General features: G+C 54.8%; 1 protein-coding gene across 1 annotated transcript in view; it reads right to left on the reverse strand.

Moving 5' to 3' along the window:
- Nucleotides 1-6,692, reverse strand: part of MAP3K10 (mitogen-activated protein kinase kinase kinase 10) — a 16,174-nt gene extending 9,482 nt beyond the window's left edge. Inside the window, exons 1-2 of the mRNA XM_012657115.1 lie at nt 5,637-6,692; nt 1,630-1,810 (exon numbers count right to left, since the gene is read on the reverse strand). Of these exons, the coding sequence (XP_012512569.1) occupies nt 1,630-1,810; nt 5,637-6,321 (866 nt within the window). The 5' untranslated portion in view covers nt 6,322-6,692. The remainder of the gene's footprint in view (nt 1-1,629; nt 1,811-5,636) is intronic.
- Nucleotides 6,693-9,035: the final 2,343 nt, after the last annotated feature.

Below are 9,035 nucleotides of genomic sequence, written 5' to 3' on the forward strand. Positions count from 1 at the left end.
GCCTCGGCCTCCCATAGAGCTAGGATTACAGGCGTGAGCCACCGCGCCCGGCCTGCAGGGATGTTTTGATTGTCATAATGACTGGGGAGTGTTACTGACGTTTGGTGGCTGGGAGCCATGGATATTTAGTGTCCTGAGAAGTAGGGGACAGTACCACACAAGGAAGAATCATTCTGCCCAATGTCAACAATACCCCTATTGAGGAACCCCAACATACAAGGAGCCTGAGTCCCTGACATCAGGGGTACCGTATCAATCCCGGGCTTTACATGAGATCAAAAACTTCAGTCTTGTTTTTATTTTCGGTTTTCTCTTTCTTGCAGCTAAAATACGGGCTCTAATAAATGCCTGGTACCATAAATGGATGCTTGGTCAGAAGCCAGCTGGAGCTTCTCCCCAAGAGCTGCTGTGCGTCGGGTTGAGCCATGACTTCCTGTCTGACATGTCCCTGCCCTAAATCCATCAATTTGCTGCTTGGACAGTCTGGAGCCTCAGCTGGGGACTGATGGCAACAGTAAATGGGGAGACCTGGGTTTGGCCCCCAACGGAAGACCCTGGGTTGAAAAGTGTCCTGGGCACCATCAACTCTCCCTGGTGACAGCAACAGTCTGGTCGTTGGCCTTTTCTACCTAACAGTCCAGGGAGCTTTTAGAATGCTAAATCAGATCCAGTCATTCCTAAATGCCCCTAATGGCTTCCTGCTTTGCTTAGAATGAAACCTGGAGTGGGTTCCCTCCCCGCAGGGCCTTCGGGAGCGCCCTCTCCCACAGCACGGCCCACCCCTCTCCTCCTCGGCTGCTCTGCTCTGGCCACACGGGCTCACCGCTGTTACTGGAACACACCACGCTCTTCTCACCTCACTACCTCCTCTGCTGTGGCTGCTCCCTCTGCCTGGGAAGCTTCTTTCCCCACGCTTTGCACGGCTGCCTCCTTTGTGTCATTCAGAACTCAGCCAAAATATCATTTCTCAGAAAAGCCTTCCCCAAACTCATCTCCCAGCCCTCAGAGTGTCTTCCCAGCAACCTCCTGGCAGCAATTAACACTCATGATCTTTCTGTTGTACTTACTATCTTTTAAAAACTATTTTATAATTTTCTTAACTTAAAAACAGATTTTTTTTTTTTTATCCACACCTTTGGAATTAGAGGAAAAACAGAAAAATAAAAAAAACAACAGATTTTTTTAAAAAAGAAAACCTTCTTGTGTATTTATTGATGTACTATCCCTGAGGGCAGGGACGGGTCTATTTTTGTTCACTGTTGTGTCCCTAGAACCCAGTGCGTTTGGACGAGTGAATGAATGAATGCCTCCAAAGGCCTCGATTTCCTGCTTGACAGACGGGGGTGGTGTGCGGGCTGGTGTCTGAGGGGCCTTTTAGTGCTGACGTCCACATGCTATCTCTATATCTTATGGATTTTTTATTCTAATCCAAGTTGCTCCTCGGGTGCCACTTCCGCTCGCAGAGCAGGTGACTCTTTTGGCGCGTGTCTGGTGGCCTGACCTTGCCCGTGGGCCCCTTTGCCGGGCCCAGATCCTGGCTTCAGTGGGAAACCACACCCTCCACTCCACCCTCCCCTCTTCCCCCCTCCCTCACTTCCCGGAAGCCATCCCGGCCGCGCGTTTCAGCACCTCCAGACATCACTGCTTTTGGAGAAGAGGGACAGACGGATGACCTCCGGTGCCATCCAGGCGTAGGTCCCCGCGGCGCTCATCTTGGTGGTCTTGTGCCACTCTCGGGCGAGGCCAAAGTCTGTGATCTTGAGCACCGTGTCTGCGAGGCTGTGGTTCTCGATGGCCTCCAGAATAAGGACTGTGGGGTAGGAAGAAAGGCGTGTCACCCCAGACCTGCTGGGCTGCAGGCCCAAGCGCCCTGGCCCCCTGCCTCAGCTAGAATGTGCTTGTTCTCTCCTTTCGCTCCCTCAAGCTGTCCAACTCCGTGGCAGATCCTTTTCTGAGCTGGAACAACTGTGAGCCCTTCTACCTTGGTCTCCACTAGGGAGTAGGAAGCTTCCCTTGGGTCATCTGCCTTCCTGATTCCAGCCTGGGCTCTGGGGAGCTCAGTGAATGATCAAGAACCAATGGCCAAGGCCTTGGTCCTCCTTGGTCCAGGCCTTGAATTTCCAACCACCCTGGAAGCGGGACCCGTAAACCATGAGCAGAAGGGATGAATGTGGTTTCCCTTTTGTCTGTCACCCTGCGGTATACTGCAGCCAGGAGTCCCAATTCTACTTCCTGTGCCACATTCTTTACCCTGTGGCTTTGCAGTTCTTCCCACTGAACAGGCAGAGTGTATTTCCCCATCTTCTGATCTAGGCCGTATGACTTTGGCCAAGACGGAGGTGCACATGACAGAGAGCCAGTTTCAAGCCTCGGCCTCACACGTCTGCTTGCCCTCTCGCGCTTCCGCTGTCACCATGGCAGCATGCCCTGGCTGGCCTGCCGGCCCAAGGAGGATGACAGATACCTGGAGCCCCTCCAGCTCAGCCCAGCCTAAAAATCAGTTTACCTTCCTGGTGGCCTGCAGATGCACGAGCAGTAATAAACAACTGTTGCTTTAAGACACCAAGTTTTGGGGGTGGTTTGTTACACAGCATGATTGTGAACAAAATCTGACTGATACATTCCCCAAACATATTGAATGATTCCAGCTACTTGCTGCCTATGGTTATCACTAACAAAGATAATAATCACGACTAGTCTTTGCACTTGCTAATCTCTTCACATGAATTGACTCACAAGCAACCCATTTTTACTGACTTGCAAACTGAGGCTCAGGGAAGTCACCTGACCAAGATCACATGGGTAGAAAATGGCGGAACAAAGACTTGAACTAGTTTGGTCATCGGAGCCCAGTTTCTTAACTGCTATGATATTTTACTACCTCTACCACCCAGAGGCCCCAGAGGGTTCAGTGCACTGCCTGGGTTTGAACACCAGCTCTGCCACCTGTTAGCTGCACAACCCTGTACAATTTACCTGGTCTTTCCTCGCACTGAGATTTCTCCTCTGTTAAATGGGGACGGTAACAGTATTTACCTTCTAGGGTTATAGGAAAGACTTATTGCCTGAAGCACAGTAGGTCCTTTGGAAGTGTTAGCTATTTTCCTTAGTGTGTGATGTCACCATAATTGTTCCATAATTGTATTTCTCCATTCCATTCCAAAAGGTTCCACATGTTTTTACCATTCCTGGCTACTTCCCCAGTCATAATAATAATAATGTTATTATTAGTGTCATTCTACTATCATGCCCATTTGGCAGATGAAGCATCTGAGGGTTGGAGAGATCAGTGAATTACCCAAGGTCACACAATTGGTAATCTTGTCCATTCTTAAAATCCGCCTTCAGTGCTACCTCCTCCTGGAAGCCTCCTGTGACTTCCCAGCCTGTGACTCCACCTCCTCAGAAGCTTTCCCTTCTTAGGACCCCCTGTGACAGGGGGAATACCTCATGGTCTTATACTTTATTTCTGCATCTCTCAGGCTGGGCCTAAATCAGTCACCTTTCAAAATCTGTATCTGATCACATCACTTCCTGCTGAAAACCCTCTAATGGCTTCCGCTACATTGAATAAAATATCCAAAGTCCTCACCGTGGCCCCCAAGGTCCTCTGTGACGTGGCCCCTGCCTACCTTTCTGATCTGATTTCCTTTCATTTCAGCCTCAGCTGCTGGTCTGGTCTCCTTGCTGTTTCTCCCATGAGGCATGCCCATTCCCATCTCGGGACATTTGCCCTGCTGTTGCCAATTTCCCCAGATTTTTTTTTTCTTTTTTGAGACAAGGTTTTGCTTTGTTGCCCAGGCTAGAGTGCAGTGGCATCATTATAGCTCACTGCAACCTCCAACTCCTAGGCTGAAGCGATCCTTCTGCATGAGCCTCCCGAGTAGCTGGGACTACAGGTGTGCACCACCACGCCCGGCTAATTTTTCTATTTTTGGTAGAGATGGGGTCTCACTCTTGCCCAGGCTTCTTTCCCCAGATCTTTGTAAGGCTAGGTCTGCTTTGTTCAGGTCTCTGCTCTAATGTTGCCTTCCCAAACTGCCCGATCTAAAGAGCTTCCTCTGTCCCACCCTGAATCTGCCTTATGTTATTGAGAGCCCCCGATACTCTCTGAAATTTTGCTATGTATCTATTTATCTATCAATCATCTATTCCTGTTCCCTAGAATACAAGTGTCACAATGCAGGGGAAGGGGGAGGGCATGAGCACCACTAGAGGCAGGGACCACCTGTGTCTGTCTTGCACATCCGCCAGTCCCGGCACAGGCCTTAACATGTCACGGGCACTTGGTAGCTATCTGTTGAGTACATGTGCGTCAGGCTTAGGAGGCAAGGAAGACCCAGCCCCTGTTCCAGTTGCTGGTAGGTGCATAGCAACACACTTATAAACGTTAGTGGGATGGATTCAACGAATTTCAAGCTGTAGACCTGACAGCAATCAGGAGTGGAAGAGATGTGAGCACTGAGGGCAAAGGGGGAATCCTCCTCACATTTCTGAATTTCCCGGGTTGGGGGGGAACCATGTGAGGGCAGGAGTCCGTTGGCCTCCTCCACAGCTGATCCCTCTCGCAAATATAAGAATGACTGAATGCACGGAGACATGAAAGAGAGAGGGTGAAGAGCAAGAACGGGAGAGCCAGGAAGGTGAGATTTTTTTCCCCCTGCTGTATCCCTAGGACGAGGTCTAGCACACGGCACTCTGGAAGCATCTGTGGAATCAATGCGTACACTCTCTAGTTGGTGAGCACCATCGGGGCAGGAACAATGGCTGTCTTGGTCCTCGCTGGGCTCCTACCTGATAGGTGCTCAATTAATATTTGCTGATACCACGAGAAGCTCCTCAATCTAGATAGGAGTCCTGGGCAACCTTCCCAACTACCTGGCCCCATTATTTATTCAACCAACCAATCAACTTTGGAGAACCTGTCAGGCAGCCTGGAAGCTTTTACATAAGCCACATCCATTTCATTCCTCCCTCATCTTTTCTGATTTGCTTCCACCAGCTGGGCCAAGGCCTAGGAGGACTCCGGGAAGTGGTTCCCAACTTGGGGCGATTCTACCCCCCAGGGACATCTGGCAATGCCTAGAGACATTTTTGGTTGTCATAGCTGAGGACAGGGGGTGGAGAATGCTAATAGCATCTAGTGCGTAGAGGCCAAGGAAGCCGCTAAACAACGTACAATGCACAGGACTGCTGGAACGACAATGATCTGGCCTCAAATGTCCATAGTGCCAGGGTTGAGACACCCTGACTCCAGGCAGGCCAGGTTCTTTTTACCTCCGCCAGGTGGACTCTGTCATCGGAGCCGGACGGTGAATGCTGTGAAGGCCAGCGCTGCAACTGTCCTGTTCTGGCAGGGAATGCAGGGCCTGGTACAGTGTTCATGGATACATGCTTATTGAGCGGCTGTGACTCTGTAGCTTGGGAGCCAATTAGGTCTTTTGACCTTTCTGAGCCTCCTTTTCTTCCCTTAATTCTGGCAGGGCCTTGCCTCACCTGGCCCTGAAGGTGTACTGCTGCCCCTTCTCGCTCCAGGCACAGTGTCATCTGGTGTCCCCTCACCCTGTTTCCCACCACCTAGGCTTGGCCTCGCAAGGTTCTACGGAAGGAAGTTTTGGGGAGAGGACACCACTTACTGTTGATGGACTTGAGGTCCCGGTGGATGATGGGCACAGGGGCATCATTGTGTAGGTAGTTCATGCCCCGGGCCACCTGCACAGCCCAGTTGACCAGCACGTGAGGGGGCACCCGGCGACCTGCCAACACCCTGCTCAGTGCACCCCCGCGGGCATACTCCATCACCAGGCAGAGGTGTGGCGGGGTGAGGCAGGCGCCCCTAAGGGCAATGATGTTGGGGTGCTGAAGGGCTCCGAAGAGCCGGGCCTCCTGGCACACCTGCTCCGCTGTTACTGCCGGGTCCCGCTCAGGGTCCAGGCGGGCGGCCTTGACCGCCACCTCCTCGCCACGCCACAGGGCCCGATAGACCTTGCCAAAGCCCCCCACACCGATGATCTCCTCTAGCTGCAGCTCGTGGAAGGGGATCTCTTGAGGCAGCTGGAGGCCCACGGGTGCGGCAGGGGTGCTGGGGGCCACGTAGTTGCTGGGGAAGACGCCCACGCGGCCGCTGGGCAGCTGCCCGGTCCACCAGCCCTCGTCGCCGGACACAGCACAGTCCTGGGAAAGCACCTGGACGCGGTCACCCCTCCGCAGGGTCAGCTCCTCGTCGCCCGCCGCCTCGTAGTCGAACACTGCGGTCCAGACGGGCCCGGTGGGGGTCGTGCCCCACTCCTTGGACGCCGCCCCCTCCTCCTCCTCCTCCATGGGGGAGGGGTCGGGGGCTGCGGGAGGCCGCTTCACACAGGCTGCCCGCGGGATGCAGAGGGCAGGCCCCGGCGGCCAGGATGGAGGGCAGTCCCTGCGGGTTCTAGGGGGCTCCTGGGGGTCATGGCTGGGGGGCCCTCCGCAGGAGCAAGAAAAAAATCTCTTTAAGAAAAAGGGCAGAGATGTCCCCCGTGATTCGGCTGTCCAGGCGGGGCGGGGTGGCGGGCGGCAGGTTCACCTGTCCCCTCCAAATGTCGGGGCGCTAAGAGCGTCTGGCTGCGAGGCTCCCGATTCCTGCCGGGGCCCGCCGGTGGGGGACGAGGGCGAGGGCAGCAGGCAGTCCCCCTTCCCCGCGCCTCTCACCCCGCGCAGCTCCACCGGCGGCCCCCGGCTCCGCATCCCGGGCTCCGGCCGCCGGGCCGGGCGGGGGTGGCGGGGCCCTGGGGGCGGCCGCCCCGGGACGGGGTGGCGCGCCCCTCGGAGTCCTCACGTGCGGGGCGGTCGGGCGGCCCCCATTCTCGGCGCCGGCCTCCAGGTCGGCCCCAGCCCCTGCCCCCGCCCGTGCCGCTTCCCGGGGCTGCCGGCGGTGCCCGAGTGACGTGTCGCCGCCGCCGCCGCCGCGGTGCCGCCTGGGAGTTGTAGTCTCCGGCTGCGCGGCCTCGGGGCCGGTCCCCCGCCCGCAGCCCCCAGCGCCCCGCTGCCAGCCTCGGGCCGCAGTGGGGACCCTGTGGGGCCGAGGGAGTCCTTCAGGGGAGATAAGTCCGGCCTCGGATCCCCACTTGGGGCGCAGCGTGCCGGGCACCTGGAGGAGGGGACCAGCGCTCCTCACAGACCCTGCGGGGGCTGCAGCCCAGGGTGGGGGTGACCACAATGGACGCGCTTAGCAAAACGAAAAGTAGGAGCTGCGTGAGCGACGGTTACTGTCCGGAGCCGCGAATCCGGCCGGGACCAGGTCCCTGCGGCGGGACGGCCCCTCGGGGCCCCGACGCGAGGTGCACGCCGGGAAATGTAGTCCGCCCTCCGAACCGGGAGCTGCAGGAGGCGGCTCCCAAACGTCGGGCTTCGGGGAGCCAGTGGGTGGCTCGAGCAAGCTAAGGGGTCAGGCTGGTGGCGAGGCCTCTGCGGGGTAGACGGGGCTGGCAGGATGTGCTCACCGTACCTGGGGATGTCACAGTCACGCCTGCTTTCCCCACCAGCTCCGGGTTCCTCTGCCTCCGCAGTCCGCACTCGGGCTCTTGAGAATCCCATCGGCCCCCTAATACGAGTTCCAATCTTGGGGAGTTTAATGTGAATCTTGTGCTAAGTACTACGCACGCACATGGTGTCATTAAATCTTCACAAAGAGCCCCATCTTACAGATGACTCAGAGAGAAGTGAAGTCACCTGTCCAAGGTTACAGAACTGTAAATGGCGAGGCAAGAGTTAAAGGCAGGTTAAAAAATGAACACCACGATTTTTGAACCGCTGCTTTCCCGTGTAAAGAATGAGGAAACTGAGTCTGGCAGAGGTTCAGTGATTTGTTCGAGATCTCTAAAGCGTGTAGGAGGCAAAATTCTGGGTCTCTTCACTTGGCCTTTCCGGATGGTCTGGGGGTGCAGGGGGAAAAGAGAACTCTGAGGGGCTCTGGTGCCCAAACTCCCGAGAACTGCCCCTCGGGCTCCTGGGAGGTCGCTCCACTCTCGGAGGGAAGTGGTTAGCTGGTCTCCTGGCTTCCTAGCAGGGACACTCAGGACCTATCACAGATGCTTGTTGGAAGAGAGGCCCTGCTTCATTCTGAGTCCAGGCGTTTCCGCTCTAACCTGATATAATATGTTCTTGAAAACCTGGAGTTCTTCAAAACGGTGCGCTAAAAATAACAAGACTTTATGGGAAAAATAGAGTTAAGGACAGATTGCTCAAAATGTATGCAACTTTATTTTTTTATTTTATTTTAGTTTTTGAGACAGAGTCTCTCTCCTTTGCCCAGGGTAGAGTGCAGTGGAGTCACTGTAGCTCACAGCAACCTCAAACTACTGGGCTCAATCAATTCTCTTGTCTCAGCCTCCTAAGTAGCTGGGACTACAGGCACCCACCATGATGCCCAATTAATTTTTGTATTTTTAGTAGAGATGGGGCCCTGCTCTTGCTCAGGCTGGTCTTGAACTCCTGAGCTCAAGCAATCCTCCCATCTCGGCCTCCCAGAGTGCTAGGATTACAGATATGAGCCACTGTGCTTGGCCAGTATGCAACTTTTTAACCAGAGCACTACAAAACCAATAATGTAGTGGCTTGCACCTGTAATCCTAACACATTGGGTGGCCCAGGCAGGAGGATCACTTGAGGCCAGGAATTGGAGACCAGCCTGGGCAATATAGCAAGACCCATAGTTGTAGCACAACTATGATTGTGCCACTGCACTCCAGTCTGAGTTACAGAGTAAGACCCTGTCTCTCTCTCTCTCTCTCTCTCTCTCTCTCTCTCTCTCTCTCTCTTTTTGAGACACGGTCTCATTCTGTCACTGGGGTTAGAGTGCAGTGGCACCATCACAGCTCATTGCAACCTCAAACTCCTGGGTTCAAGCCATCCTCCTGCCTCAGCCTCTCGAGTAGCTGGGACTACAGGCGTGTGCTGTGACGCTGGCTGATTTTTCTGTTTTTAGTAGAGATGGGGTGTCTTGCTCTTGCTCAGGCTGGTCTTGAACTCCTGATCTCAAGTGATCCTCCTGCCTCAGCCTC

This window comes from Propithecus coquereli, unplaced genomic scaffold (genome assembly GCF_000956105.1).
Source record: "Propithecus coquereli isolate 6110/MARCELLA unplaced genomic scaffold, Pcoq_1.0 Scaffold53, whole genome shotgun sequence".
Taxonomy (NCBI): Eukaryota; Metazoa; Chordata; class Mammalia; order Primates; family Indriidae; genus Propithecus; species Propithecus coquereli.